We start from the raw sequence: 15,781 nt of genomic DNA, 5'->3' as shown, positions 1-15,781 counted from the left end.
CAGAAACTTCTCTTAGAGGAGAGTCTATTGATAGAGATTCTCTAGGTTTTAGTCAGGAGGAGAGGATGGAAGAGGATAAAGTATGGGCCAGATCAGATGGGAAACATTCACATAAAAAAAAGAATCCGACACATCAGAAAAGGGCAGACAAACAGTGACAAGTTTTTAAAGTGCTTGTACACAAATGCTAGAAATCTAAATAATAAGATAGGTGAACCAGAGTGCCTTGTGTTAAAGGAGGATATTGGTATAATAGGCATCACAGAAACCTGGTGGAGTGGGGACAATCAATAGGACACAATCATTCCAGGATACAAACTATATCGGAAAGACAGACTTGGTCATGTGGGGGGTGGGGAGACCTATATGTGGAAGAAAATGTAGAATCAAATGAAGTAAAAATGAATCCACATGTTCCATAGAATCCCTATGGATAGTAATTCCATGCTCTAATCAGAATATAAAACAGTAGGGATCTATTATTGACCACCTGACCAGGACAGGGATAGTGACGATGAAATGCTAAGGGAGTTTAGAGAGGCTATCAAAATAAAGAACTCAATAATAGTGGGGGATTTCAATTATCCCCATATTGACTGAGTACATGTCACCTCAGGACGAAATTCAGACACAAACTTTCTTGATACTTTAAATGACTGCTCCAAGAAGCAGTCGGTACAGGAACCCACAATGGGAGAGGCAAGTCTCCATTTAGTCCTGAGTGGAGCGCAGGATCTGGTCCAAGAGGTAACTATAACAGGACCGCTTGGAAATAGTGACCATAATATAACATTTAACATTCCAGGGGTGGGAAGAACACCTCAACGGCCCAACACTGTGGCATTTAATTTCAGAAAGGGGAACTATGCAAAAATGAGGTGGTTAGTTAAACAGAAATTAAAAGGTACAGTGACTAGAGTGAAATCTCTGCAAGCTGCATGGACACTTTTCAAAGACACCATAATAGAGGCCCAAGTTAAATGTATACCCCAAATTAAAAAACACAGTAAAAGAACTAAAAAAAAAAAGAGCCACCGTGGCTTAACCACCATGTAAAAGAAGCAGAGAGATAAAAAGGTATCTTTTAAAAAGTGGAAGTCAAATCCTAGTGAGGTAAATCGAAAGGAGCATAAACACTGCCAAATTAAGTGTAATAAGAAAAGCCAAAAAGGAGTTTGAAGAACAGCTAGCCAAAAACTCAAAAAGGTAATAAAATGATTAAGTACATCAGAAGCAGGAAGCCTGCTAAACACCCAGTGGGGCCCCTGGACGATCGAGATACAAAAGGAGCGCTTAAAGACGATAAAGTCATTGTGGAGAAACTAAATGAATTCTTTGCTTCAGTTTTCACGGCTGAGGATGTTAGGGAGATACCCAAACCTGAGCTGTCCTTTGTAGGTGACAAATCTGAGGAACTGTCACAGATTGAAGTGTTGCTAGAAGAGGTTTTGGAATTGATTGATAAACTTAACAGTAACAAGTCACTGGGACCAGATGGCATTCACCCAAGAGTTCTGAAAGAACTCAAATGTGAAATTGCGGAACTATTAACTATGGTTTGTACCCTGTCCTTTAAATCAGCTTCTGTACCCAATGACTGGAAGATAGCTAATGTAGTGCCAATATTTAAAAGGGCTCTTGAGGTGATCCCGGCAATTACAGACCGGTAAGTCTAACGTCAGTACCGGGCAAATTAGCTGAAACAATAGTAAAGAATAAAATTGTCAGACACATAGAAGAACATAAATTGTTGGCCAAAAGTCAACATGGTTTCTGTAAAAGCAAATCATGTCTTACTAATCTATTAGAGTTCTTTGAAGGGGTCAACAAACATGTGGTCAAGGGGGATCCAGTGGACATAGTGTACTTAGATTTCCAGAAAGCCTTTGACTCAAAGGTTCTTACGTAAATTAAATCATGGGATAAAAGAGGGAAGATCCTTTCATGGATTGAGAACTGGTTAAAAGACAGGGAACAAAGGGTAGGAATAAATGGTAAATTTTCAGAATGGACAGAGGTAACTAGTGGTGTTCCCCAAGGATCAGTCCTAGGACCAATCCTATTCAACTTATTCATAAATGATCTGGAGAAAGGGGTAAACAGTGAGGTGGCAAAATTTGCAGATGATACTAAACTGTTCAAGATAGTTAAGACCAAAGCAGACTGTGAAGAACTTGAAAAAGATCTCACAAAACTAAGTGATTGGGCAACAAAATGGCAAATTAAATTTAATGTGGATAAATGTAAAGTAATGCACATTGGAAAAAATAACCCCAGCTATAGATACAATACGATGGGGGCTAATTTAGCTACAACTAATCAGAAAAGAGATCTTGGAGTCATTGTGGATAGTTCTCTGAAGATGTCCATGTAGTGTGCAGCAGCAGTCAGTCAAAAAAGCAAACAGGATGTTAGGAATCATTAAAAAGGGGATAGAGAATAAGACTGAGGATATCTTATTGCCCTTATATAAATCCATGGGATGCCCACATCTTGAATACTGCATACTGATGTGGTCGTCTCATCTCAAAAAAGAGGTACCGGCATTAGAAAAGGTTCAGAGAAGGGCAACTAAAATGATTAGGGGTTTGGAACGGGTCCCATATGAGGAGAGATTAAAGAGGCTAGGACTTTTCAGCTTGGAAAAGAGGAGACTAAGGGGAGATATGATAGAGGTCTATAAAATCATGAGTAGTGCGGAGAAAGTGAATAAGGAAAAGTTACTTACTTGTTCCCATAATATAAGAACTAGGGGCCACCAAATGAAATTAATGGGCAGCAGGTTTAAAACAAATAAAGGAAGTTCTTCTTCACACAGCGCAGAGTCAACCCGTGGAACTCCTTGCCTGAGGAGGTTGTGAAGGCTAGGACTATAACAGGGTTTAAAAGAGAACTAGATAAATTCCTGGAGGTTAAGTCCATTAATGGCTATTAGCCAGGATGGGTAAGGAATGGTGTCCCTAGCCTCTGTTTGTCAGAGGGTGAAGATGGATGGCAGGAGAGAGATCACTTAATCATTACCTGTTACGTTCACTCCCTCTGGGACACCTGGCATTGGTCACTGTCAGCAGACAGGATACTGGGCTGGATGGACCTTTGGTCTGACCCAGTATGGCCATTCTTATGGCAGCAGACACATGTGGCACCAGGACAAAGAGACCAGGCCTTCAGTTCTAAACCCTCTATCCTCAAACACCCTGCTTCTCTCCCTGAGCTCCTTTAGCAATCAGCATAGCAAGCACCTTTATACTCTACACTGCAGCCAACTGTTTGAGGGCCAAAGCATCTCTCACACTATTACAAGGCCGTGTGCAATGTATGCACCATGTATTTGTGTACAGGAAGCTACTAGCTGTAAGGACATGTATCCCGTGACTGAGCGTGAGTATCATGATGTTGAACAAGCATGTAGGTAAAAGCATAACATGAATGCGAGGACACAAGTATGCAGCTGGGGAGGAGATGGGGGATAAAGTATTTTGTAGGCTGTGGCTTAGTGACAGGAATTTGCAAGGATGGAGACTGAACAGAAGAGAAGACAGGTTCCAAGTGGGATTCATTTCCACAGTGGAAACTCTCCAGCCTTCCATGTTGATAACTGGTTAAATTTAGATGTCCCAGGGGTTTTTTTTGGGCATGGGGGGGGGGGGAAGAAGGGGGAAGATACCAGTCTATTCACAGCTGCTTTGGGCTACACACTTAAGGAGGTGAAAGGCTCCAGTCACTTGCTGTATGTGTAGAAGAGTCCAGATATTTCCCTAGGAGAACTGGGGAAAAAGAGCAGCAGAGGCAGCTGTAGCATTCATTGCTGAACCCCTAAATCCCCCTGGCATCTTAAAAAAAAGCCCCTCTTTTTTCATTGCCAAGGTTAAGAAGCCCAGCAGAAAACAAACAAACAAACAAAAGAAATCCATCACAGCCCCCCAAGATCAGACGGGATCCTCTGGTTATAGAAGTAGTCAGGGGGTCAGGTGGTAGGGGTGTGTGACTAGAAGCCATGTGAAAAGGGAGGCAAAGCTCTATGCCAGGACTCTCCCATCACTGGGCTAAATGAAAATGCAAGTCAGAGGAATGAAAAGGAATGACGATCGCAAGGCTGGACGTGTCATTTATATCAAAGGCTGCAGGGTCACCTTTAGCAATTGATGTCAGGAGTCGGCAGGTCCCTTGAGCATTTTAGAGCCTTGGCTGGTGCTGGAGGAATGTGTAGCAGCCTCATCCAACTCATCGGTTCCAGCTCTCACCAAACACTTATTTCCCTGCGAGGTCACCAGTAACAACAGTGCTCCAGGCCAGAGCAGCTCTTACTCTCGTTCACGTGGCCAGACATGCTGTCAGGGAAAGCAGAATTGCAGTCCAGTCCAGTCACTGGTTATAGAAGACGGCATGGGGATTGGCCATGCAGCCAGACACCTGCACCATAAACTGAACTAACCATAGGCTCTCTGTGCAGTGCCTCCACTCTAAGAACAGTGACACTTCCCCTCCCTGCAGCCCATGGGGGCAGGGGGCATTGAAGCTGGTGAGCCTAGTTTCTGTTCTTCACCACTTTGGTTCGTAATTTCATGGCCTCTTTTTTTAAGCAGAATAATGCCTCAGATTTTATTACTTTTCAGTTGTTAGCGGAAGTCTCCTATTTATCTCCACGGCGCTGCTCAGAACCATTTTCAGTAACCTTCCATCTGCTGTCACAGCTGGGCTTTGTCTTCTGCCATCTTGCACCGTGGTGACCTCTGACATGCAGCAGCTGCAGATGTTGCTTTTACTTTCCAATGTTGTTATGTTTTAAAACAAACGCTTTTCCATAAAGTTCAGAGATGGTTTGCAGAATCCAGAAACATCTTAAATTCGGAGTGCTGTGTGTTCTGTGCACTTAACTAAAAAAAAGTGGCGTAACTGTTCTAATTTTCCCACCCGACTATCCCATGCTAAACCTTGGTGCATCACCTTTATAATAGAGCCAGTTTTTTATGGGGAAGTAATAACTGGAGCCCTTTGGCTTCCTGCAACAATACTAAAAAAAAAAAAACCAACCAACCTGACCCCCAAACACCACTCCTCAGGTCTTAGATTATGGCACAGTCCGAATTCTGTCAGATCTGAACCTCAAGCAATTTATAATTTGGGGGTAATTCATGCCCATCCCCACAAAAATCAACCCAGGGTTTATTCTTTTATTTTGGAGGTTTCAGGCTCATTTATAGCCAAAATACTTGAAAGTCCAAACCTCCCCCTACCTGCAAATAAAACCAGAGAATGAGGTCTGGTTGAATTTGCCTTAGGAAAACACTATCATGCTAATCCAGCATCCTCATCTTCTCTGTTCCTCGTGAGGTCACAGTTGTTCCCTCTCCAGCCAGGGTAGCGTAGTCATCTCAAGTCCTCGGTGTGGGAGCTGACAGTTTGCTTTAATTAAAAAGGAGACAGCCCTAGCTCTAGCTGAGACCGACAGAAAAGCCTCTCCCAGGAGAGGGGAGTCATGGGGCAGGATCCCTGTGGCTAGGCTAGAGAGACCTGCTGGTGCCCTTCCCCCCCTCATTGAGCATGGGAGCAAGTCGGCCAGGAAGGCATCAATAATCCTGCGATACCAAGGGAGACATTTACAGGACAGTCTCCACAAGAGCTTCCCGAAGGTCCCCCACAAAACATGCTGAACGTACACACGTGCATGGGCTAGAGATTAGCATCCCCCCAGGAGGTTAAACACGCCTCCGACCAAGCTGCGCAGCTTCTGCCAACGGTGGGGGGGGGGGTAGAGGGGTCCTTTTGCTGCTGAATCACAGTTCTTTGTCTATAAATTCTGAGCTGCTGCCTCCCCTTCCAGCCCAGCAGCTCCACTTGACATCTATCCCACCATGAAAACCCTGCCCAGGCCTCATGCAGGACAGTATTTCCTTGTATGCAACACTGGGAGCAATGCACAAGGGCAAGATGCATGAAAGCTAAGGGGAAGTGCTGAATAAAATGTCACCTTGGCCTCTGGGCCTTACAAATCAACAACCCAAACCCTTGCATTACCGCAACGTCATTTGAAGGCTACTAGCGTACGAGTACCAGTGAAGGCCTCATGTCCAACTTGCAGCCATAGTACAGGGAGTGGGAGGGAAGGCAGCACTACCTGCTGAGTTAACCACAGCAGTTCACTTCCTCCCATCCCCAGACAGTGCAACACCAGCTGAAGCAGTGCTGACGCTGGATCTGAGTATCACGTGGCTGAGGTTATAAACTTGAGAGTGAAGGTCAAAGGGTCCATTTCCAATGACCATTCACCCCTGAGCTCTGTAGCCAATTAAAGTGCATCTCCGTGGCTCCATGGCTGGAGCCCAGCAGCCATCTCTGACTTACCATTGAAGGGTGCATACCACTGTGGTCCTTGTTAAGCAGTGGAGCCCGCAACAAGAGGGACTGTCTTTTGATATGTCTTTTATGCCTATGTTAAATCCATGCAACACTGCTCTGTGGTTCTGGGTCTGCAGCTAGAGTTGATGTGCATGTGGTAGGTATAACCAAGGAAGGTAGGTGGTTCACCCCTTCTCCAACCCTTGGTGGCTTTCCTGCCTGTCCCATGCCTAGTATCCCCCCTCTTGCTCAGATTCTGCCGGTAGAGGAATGTAGCTGTAAGTGGCCTTGTTATTTAGCTTTAGCAATCAGCAGAACTGCCCGATCAAAAGGTTCCTCTTTGCTGAAGGGCTTTACTTTTCATTCAGGAACCATTTGGAGCTCAGGAAAAACAACAGACCCAATGCTGGCACCAAGCATGGATGGATGCGTGTATCATCTTCTCAGACACCAGCCATGTACTGCCAGCAGAAGGCATGTGGCAGTAGCTTCACACAGGAGGCATTATACAGCCATGGCCTGAATGGTGCAGAGGTTTAATCAGCCTTCTGGGAACCCAAATGCAAATTGACCTTTGCTCATGATTAGAAAGGAGCTGGAGGGGCTGATATTGGAAGTGACCCAGGACTGGAATGGCAGGCGGGATAGAATACTGTCAGTAATGAAGTGTGTTGGTAGAGGTCTAGGACTGGAATAAGAGGTTAACCTAAAGGTGATTGGGATCTGGTATGAGAAAAGCAGGGGGCCCACTGACCTGAGACACTGACTGACCTGTTTGGGGAAGTTTACACCGTGTCTCTATGGAATTTGCTAGGCCTGGCTCCAGGACGGTTATTGGTCCCTTATCTCCTTGATAACTAAAAATCAAAAAACAAAACTCCGAATAAAACCGTGCACAGGGCCTGAGCGCACCCAGAACAAGCTCTCAATCTTTTCCCACGTTGCTGCAAATACTATTTGGTATCCAAATCTGAGTCCATGACAACACCCCGGGACAGGTTTTCAAAGCTGCTCCAGCATCTACACTCAGGGACAGATTTTCAAGAGACCCATTGAGTGCTGAGCACTTGAAAACCTGGCCCTACAGCTACAAGAGCAGAACAAAGTTATTACTTAAGGCTCTAACTCAGTATTCCTCTGTCTCCCTGGCACTACCCTCCCTGACATACTGGTTGACTCTCTCCAGCTGCCTGGTTTAGATAAAACAAGTTAGCAAGGGCTGAGAAAAACAAAGTAGGGCAGAGCACCAGCTCCTGAAAGCAGCTGGTTTCTTCTACTACGTGTGAATGGCAAAAGTCTGAGATGGAGGGACTCTCATCCATGTGGACACCCCCCACTCGCCTGTTCACGTGCACTGAAGCCTTATCTGTCTAGGTTCTTACACTACACCCATTGCTGTAGCATCTGAGCTCCCCATGGTTTAGCACAGGCTGTGCAGCTGGAGCACCAGATGCCTGGATCCAGGGATCCCCCAAGTGAAATGGAGCTTTAGAGGAGATGGCATGTGAATTGGAAAACAGGAACAGGCAGCAGCAGTAAGCTACTTTTCCCAGCTGACTTTGTTACTCGCCCTTCCCCTGGGATCTAGACTAGTATGTCACTCAACAGTGGCATTAACTGAGAGAGACTCAGCCCTCCTGGTTGAAGGATCATTGTGATATTTAGAATTAGAATGTGGTGTGGTGGCTCAAACCTGGAACACTAGGGGTGAAATCAGAGCCTCGTTCATCTCAACTGCAAAATTCCCCAGCTCCGTATTTCATGACCTGACCTAGAAAGGTTCCCTCAATGTTGGACTATCCCTGCTGCCACTGGTGGTGGCTGCAGTGTGATCACAGGCTTAACCGATGTTTAAGAGTTACCTTAAAGCTGAACCATACCAGGTTGCTTTTAGTAGCGAAGTGGGGCAATAAGACATCTCCTCCCATCCAATACTCTTCTCACACACACTCCTCCAGCTGGTGCTTTTCTCCTGCCTCCTTGGCCACCTGTTTAAGTACTAGCTTCCACAAAGACATGAATTCAGAGTATTTGCCATGGGTGAACTCCCCCTGGTACCTGCAATTTAGAAAGGTGCATCTGGAAGAAAGTGTCAGAGCCCCCCCTCCCCAGGGATTGAGACCTTAGTGACACTCTCCTGGGAGCTATTAATTCAGCTGAAGCCAGTTATAAAACAGTATTGTCGTAACTCTGGTTCAAGGGCATATCTGTAAGTGGATCATAGGTTGGAGCCTTCTGACACCCACTTGAGTATGAGAGAGGGGCAGGAGGGGGAGAGAGGGAGGAGATTGGGAGCCTGTGACTTTGCTAGAGAAGGAAGTTATGAATCGGCCTGGCACAGCAAGCAGCAATCTACCTTCTTAAGAAATCCCCGTCCTGGGTATATATGTGACATCAATGCACTTGGGAACAGATAGGGAGTGGAGGTAACACTCAGGATCCATCAGGTGTTGCTATGTAGTATGAGGGGAGTGGGGCCAAATTCTCAGGCTACAGCTTACCAGAAACAGTCAGCAACACCTGCCCCCCCACCCCACACCCCCACCCACCAGGCACTCAAGTATGACTTGGTCTGGAAATCTGCTCTTGCTTTAGGCCTCACAAATCCCTCCAAGGTTTGAAAACAATGCTGGGAATCTCTGGTCAAGGCCCTTGTCTGGATGGGTTTCTATTTATAAAGTAGTGGAATGGCTCTCACAAAAGTGGGCAGTTGGAGCAATGTCACACCTTCTCCCGGCGTTGCTGGGAGCAGCCAGATGAGACTGGTTGCTGCTGAACTCCAGAAACACCACGGCTTCCTGTACACCAAGGAAAGGAGCAACTGGAACATTTAAGAAAGCCAAACAGCAACTTGCCTCCCAAGGCATGTAAACCTGTCCCAGGCTCTCCCTCACCCACTATCATGACCAGAGAAGGAGGTTTTGCATTTAAAACTACAGGCCAGTCTCCTAGTAAGTTCGTCTCCCCCAGCAAAAAACAGATGGTTCAATACTCCCCCCTCATCTCATACCTGACAGGTGCCCAAACTTCCTCTGATCTTGACTATCCAGAGATGTATCCAGAAGCACTTTATTGTAGGCAGGGAATTAGTATTTTAAGCAAGCTAGAGTAGAAATGGGATAGCACACATTATGTAGTGCAGCATTTAAAGGTGAAATGAAAATAATTTTGTTGGAGTCTTTTGTGCATCTTTATGATGTAACAAGAGCCTCCTTCAAAAAAGGAAGGTTCCCCCCCCCCCGCCTTTTTTTCTAGACCTTAGGAAAGGAATACCCAGTCTAGTTTCTTCCCAGCCTGGCTGGACACCCTCTTCAAATATACTGATAGGAAGAGTCTATTTCACATCATTGCATCTTACCAAGGAGGCAGGGTTTTATTTTTCAGTCTATAACACATTTTGTCACTGGCTGTGCAGACATCTGAATACCATTCACAGGTACCATTGGGACCCCTCTGCCTAGGATTCAGAATACTGCACAAGAAAAACAGACTTGAATATCTAAGGTAAAAAACAAAGCAGAAAAAACCACCTTTGACAAAAAAACTTTTCAGACTGCCTTTCTCCATCATAAAAAACAAAAGCACAACCACAGTTTCTCCCCCTTTGCAGATCACCTTCAAGGCATCCCTGGGGTAAATGCTCTCTTGAGCTTAATGGCTATTTAAGGATTAGCCAATCTGAGGCAACAGAACTAGGGAAGTTCAAGTGCCATTAAGTCATTGGTGTCTTTGGTAGGACTGCCAACAAGGGTGCCAACTGGGATAGTAACTTTATTCTCTGATGTGAACACCTGCCCACTAGAAATTGGACAGAAGCCATCAGCTCCCAGACAGGACACCTAACAGCTGTCAAATGGTAATGACTTTCGGCGACTACCAGCCTGGGTTGGATTTGAAGTGCACTGAGCTATAAGTGAAAGGCTCCATATACAGTTGCCAAGCCCTCGAGCCATCCAATAAAAATGCACGTAATTCCTGCAAGCCAAGGATCAATCACAGCCTTCTCTGGGCTAATTTGCTTCTTACATAGCTAAATAGGAGGTCTACCCACTCTCAGGTGTTGGGCGCCACCCATTTCGTTCCAGCAGATGATCACTAAGATCATGGGGTTGCTGCAGTCAGGATAAAACCACAGGCGTTTTCTTTTAATGGAAGCCTGAAGCAATCCTTTTGCCACTCCGCTTTCACCCGGGAAAGGAGCAAAACAGGTACTGAGCAAGAGCAGGGACGACTCCCAACTGCTCCCATCATCCTAAAAAAGGAACTCTAAATGGCTTAACGTGCCAGCCTCGCATTCTTACCAAGCCAATCTGCTTCATAGCAAGTGATTTGTTAGCTATCTGGGGGAGCACAGCTGATACGGCCTTGCTAGGAGGTGTCACATGCCACAGCCATGGGGGATTAATGCAAAGAATTTAAGGTCAACCACTTGGGCCAAACCCGCTTCTATTTATAAGTGCGAAGGAAACCACAGGGACGGGGGCAACACAATTCGGCTTGGTGAGACTGGGTGTAGCCAAGGAGCTGCACTGTGCAAGGACGCCAGGCTCTAAGCTCTCTGATATATACCCCATCTCCTTATTCGTTTGGATCTTCAGCATTAGTACTAGAGGGGCTAAAACAGCGCTACTTCACCTTGTGTGGGTCATGACATGCAGGGTGAGTAGAGCTGTAGTGCTTACAGCTTCATAAAAGCCTGTCCACATCTAACAAATGCTTCCCCTTTCTTATACACATTAAATTACAAACCCTGCATTTCTATGCCTGCCCCTTTAAACTGAACTTACCCAGTGTCACTCCTAGTTGACAATTGAGTGTCACTGTAGAGACACACGAGGGTCACCTTCCACAGCTGGGATGGGAGCAGAGTCAACTGCTAGGACTGCACGTCAATTGGAGTTATGAACCCCTGAAAATGGGTTTTTCAGGGGACTGCTGATATGAGATACTGCCTTAACTGCAGAGCTGTAAACTGGATGCAGTAAAAATAAAGTCAATGCCAGCCACAGAACAATAGAAATGTATGGCTGGAAGGGACCTTGAGAGGTCATTAGTCCAGCCCCTTGTGCTGAGGGCAGGACCACCTACACTTGGTCCATCTCTGACAGGTGTTTGTCTAAACAGTTCTTAAAAATCTTCAAAGACATGGATTCTACAACTTCCTTAGAAGCCTATTCCAGTACTTAACTATCCTTATACAGACGCTCCCCGGGTTACACAAACCCGACTAACGGAAAAGTTCTGTACTTTTTTTGGGGGTGTAATTGGTGGGTATACGTTCCTGACTTATGCAAAATTCGGCTTATGCAAGGCATTCCGGAACGGAACGCTTGCTTAAGTTGGGGAGTGTCTGTAGTTAGAAAGTTTTCCCTCACATCTAACTTAAAGCTTCCTTGCTGCATGTATACACACAGCTATCATTTCAACAAACAACTCTGCTCCCAGATGTCAACCAAAACCCAAGATGACATTTTCTTGTCATACAGTTGCACATCTATTTAAAATAAGATTAGAAAGCTTCTAATTTGAAACATTGCTACATTCCCTATTCCCAAGCATCCTATTAGAATCACTGTATTATACTGACAGTAAAAGGATGAAGTACAACACAAACTAATATCAAGCTGCTACTTCAAATGCATCTTTCATAGTGCAGAGAAAATCCATTACTTCACTTAGGGGTTTCATTGAGGTCAGATGCATTAAAAGAGAGAGAAAATGTTTTTCTGGATGCCTTCAAGGCATGCTTAGAAAACATTTGCTAAATATTTTCAAGTAAACACATACAAGGCAAATTCACAAATGTTACTGACTGGAGCAGAGTGCCACTAAGAAAAATATCTCACAGAGGTTGGTAAAAGTGTAGCTGACAGGACGATCCAATGCCCAAAGCCATAAGATGAAAAGCATTCGTGCTTCTAGATGGATTTCATACTTTTAATTCAAAGGCCAAAAGTCTTTCCTATAAATTGTACTCAATTGTGATCATTTTTATAGTAGGCTTTGCAAAAAAATAAAGAGGAGAGAGCCCTGGCTCGTCACCACTTTACTGAGCAGGGCCGCAAACAGTATTTGTGCTGCACTCTCCTAATTTCTCATCTGAATTGACTTTCTACTTTCCCAGCAGGCTCAGACTGGACCCATGATTCTTGGCATTTCAGTGAGGTGAGCATGCACAGCTGTCACTTGATCGGTCAAATATACTAGCCCTGCCATTTATAAAAAAAAAAAAAAAAAAAGACTGACTTCCATTGACTTCAATGAAAGCTGCACTGGTTTAGACCAAGGACTGAATTTGGCCAATACAGCCTCTTTCTTATATAAGTGGGCTGGACAAGAGGCATCCTTTCACGGCATCGATATCCAATCCAAATGGAGCTGGTATAATGCAAGCTTGTTTTTTTCTGGATACATCCTGAAAAATTCTTCCATACAAACCACAGTGAAGCAGATAAAACAGTTTATTAAAGAGCAAGAACAATTATTGCATAAAAATAAGCATTAAGTGTTTTTAAAAAAGTAGAATTGATATTTCAAAAGAAAGATGATCTGATGCTTGATCATGAAGAGGATCCACAAATGGAGCAGCTCTAACTTGGCTGACCACAGCATGGGTGGAAGGGGCTCATGAACATCCCCTCTCAGCTTCTCCAACCACTAAACCCAGAGGCGGATCTGTGAAACAGCAGCACAACACAACAGTGAAAGCTAGAGTCCCTCTTCATCTACATCAATCTAGAAAATCTCTAAAGCTTCCAAGAACCTCCATACCAATCAATATGCCACTGGAAGTTTTTTAATAGAATGCATTGACACTTCCTGCACCTTTCAACTGAGGATCTGAGAGAGCTTTAACAACACTGTCTCAACGTACCTGTTAAGTAGATATGCTTATGTTTATTCTACTGATGGGGAAACAGAAGCACAAAGTTTAAATGACTTGCTTAAGGCAACTCAGTGGCAGAGTGGGGAATAGACATAGGAGTTTGCCTCCTAGGAGTACTCTAAACACTAGACAATAAAGCCTCATTTAGATCAGGAAGATGATCTAGTATTTTGCACCATATTTCCATTTCTACTATAGGGATAAATATTTACATATCCCTACTATGCATTTTGCGACCGAGATAGAAGTACTACATAATCCCCTGTAAAAGAGAATTTTCAGTTAACTACACAGGAAAGCACACGATCAAGAAACTTGCCATCTAGATACTGAGCTGTGTATAATACCATTAAAAGGAGAAATGAGAGTGAATGAAATAAGAATCCTCCTTTACTGCTTAAAATTTCAACTAGGATTAGCATTTTAGTGTGCTTTCCAAAGCTTCCTTTCACACATCACCTAGCATTAATATTCTAGTTCTTTTAAGATGTCTAATGAAAATCAGATACAAGGCAGTGATGGGTACTTACGAGTTAGATGATCCAAAGCCAAAGCCTGAGAGAAATGCAAGATTAAAGGAGGATTATTGTCAAAGGCATAGAGAACGCATGCGACACATAGTATGGTCACCCTCCCATATTCCCTTAGAACTTGGGTTCTCAATTTTTTTGTTCTGAGCCCCCCCCCCAAACATGCTAAAAACTCCAGGCCCTACCTGTGTCACAACTGTTTTTCAGCATGTAAAAGCCAGGGCCGGCATTAGGGGGTAGCAAGCAGGGCACCTGCCTGGGGCTCCACACCACAGGGGCCCCTACCAAGCTCCATTGCTCAGGCTTCGGCTTCAGCCCCGGGTGGCAAGGCTCAGGGCCCCACAGGGCTGGCTGTGTTCGCCTGGATTCTGCCAGTTAAGGTTTCTGGGCAGAGATCCACCTGATGACTGTTTAGCCTTCTCTCTCTCAAATTTGTGGTAAAACCAAATAGGAAACTGAAATATGCATTTATTGTAATCAGAAAGGGAAAAAATACACCTCAATTCTCCCACTCCCAGTTTCGTAAACCCCAAACTGGTCAACAAGGCAATGGAAGCAAGCGTCACAGCTGAGCTCTGAGGAGGACAGGCACAGGGATAAGCTAGGTCTCTCCCACTTCACTCTCTGACAGGGACATTTCAGCTCCTCATACCTCCTCCACTTGACCCAAAGCCAGAGAAACCACTGCTTTGTGTGCCAAAACCAGTAGTCTGTTGGGACAGCAACCCGAATGTAGGAGCATTTTGATTTGCCAGGGTGCCAAATGATGCAGTATTGTTACTGGTGCCACCAAAACTGCAATTCAAAGAGAGAAAACACACAAATATTTCATCACTCAATAAAGGAAGACCACGTGTTTTCCCCCACCCCCGTGAAAGTAGCACCCCCTGAAGCCCACAGAACCTCTTATTATACACCCACTCACTGAGAGATGCTTATTTCTTGGTTTTACTAAGAATTTTGCACAGTACTACAACCCCACCCTCTGCCCACCTTCTCTTCAGAGGAAACAAGAAGTGAGCACATGGAAAAAAAGTTCAACTCAACACATGACAAGCAACTGTGGTGCATTTTCATTCCATGAAATCCCAACTCCTGCCATCATGGGGAATATAATATATCACGCCCCACCACCCTCACTTTTTATCCATCCAGCTCAAAAGTGCTGCATCATTGCTGTATTACAGAGGGGGAAAACAGAGACAGAAGTTGTGTGATTTGCCCAAGGTCACACAGCAAGGGGTATGACACAGCCAGGATTTGGAACCCAGTCTCTTGATTCCCAGGGCAGTGCCTTATTCAGTGAACAATGCTGCCCTTCCATAAAGTCTTCTTCAGCCTTACTTCCTTCTCCTCTCTATTTTGAAGTATGCATCATTCTGCTTCCTTCCTGAACCTCCCCTTGCCTTTGACACTTCTCTCTCATTTTACCTATTAGAACACTTCATTTATTTACCTCTTTGTATTATTAACTTTATAGCTTTTGGGGACAGTCTGTCTGAAAAATGATACTCAAATGTAGCTTTATAGAGAGAAAACAGATCTACCCTTCCCCACTTCACCCCATCCCACCAAGCATTGTACAGGCAAATATTTCCTTTTTAAAAATAACCCATCACCGCCAGTGGTGAAATGCCATGATAATTCCATCTAAAGTGGTTCTCACTGGCACCAACACCCTCTCACAATTTTGTAGGTTATATTTATGCTTGAAAACAATGGGCTTATACCACAGATATTATATCTGGGACTGGGAATAGTGTGGGCATGAGCTATCCAAGTTTCTCATCACAAAGCTCTGATAATGCACCCCAGTACTGAGTAATGCAGCCAGCAATGCCAGTCACGTTAAACAGCGTGCTTGTTTCCTGATGCTGATAAAACATCAAGTAGGCAGTAGGCTGAGCCCAGCAAGCTCCATTCATTTGTGAAGCTCAATCTGAACCGACAGTGAATTAATCCACTTCTCCATTCATTCAGATCAAGGGTACATTCTTTGAAGCATCAAAACATACATCTCGAAAAG

General features: G+C 44.6%; 2 protein-coding genes across 4 annotated transcripts in view; both read right to left on the bottom strand.

The window, feature by feature from the left end:
• The window catches only part of PLPP7 (phospholipid phosphatase 7 (inactive)), a 55,851-nt gene extending 46,436 nt beyond the window's left edge, over positions 1-9,415 (bottom strand). Inside the window, exons 1-3 of the mRNA XM_039506343.1 lie at positions 9,350-9,415; positions 8,202-8,397; positions 7,111-7,196 (exon numbers count right to left, since the gene is read on the bottom strand). The gene's annotated coding sequence lies outside the window, so the exon portion shown is untranslated. The remainder of the gene's footprint in view (positions 1-7,110; positions 7,197-8,201; positions 8,398-9,349) is intronic.
• A 3,367-nt stretch (positions 9,416-12,782) lies between these two features.
• Positions 12,783-15,781, bottom strand: part of NUP214 (nucleoporin 214) — a 69,443-nt gene continuing 66,444 nt past the window's right edge. For all 3 annotated transcript variants that reach the window (XM_039506513.1, XM_039506512.1, XM_039506511.1), the window contains 3 exons: positions 14,408-14,550; positions 13,756-13,780; positions 12,783-13,014 (listed from right to left, as the gene is read on the bottom strand). In XM_039506513.1, the coding sequence (XP_039362447.1) occupies positions 12,981-13,014; positions 13,756-13,780; positions 14,408-14,550 (202 nt within the window). In that variant the 3' untranslated portion in view covers positions 12,783-12,980. The remainder of the gene's footprint in view (positions 13,015-13,755; positions 13,781-14,407; positions 14,551-15,781) is intronic.

Source organism: Mauremys reevesii, linkage group 19 (genome assembly GCF_016161935.1).
Source record: "Mauremys reevesii isolate NIE-2019 linkage group 19, ASM1616193v1, whole genome shotgun sequence".
In the NCBI taxonomy this organism is placed as follows: Eukaryota; Metazoa; Chordata; order Testudines; family Geoemydidae; genus Mauremys; species Mauremys reevesii.
This window is presented reverse-complemented; position numbering and strand designations above follow the sequence as displayed.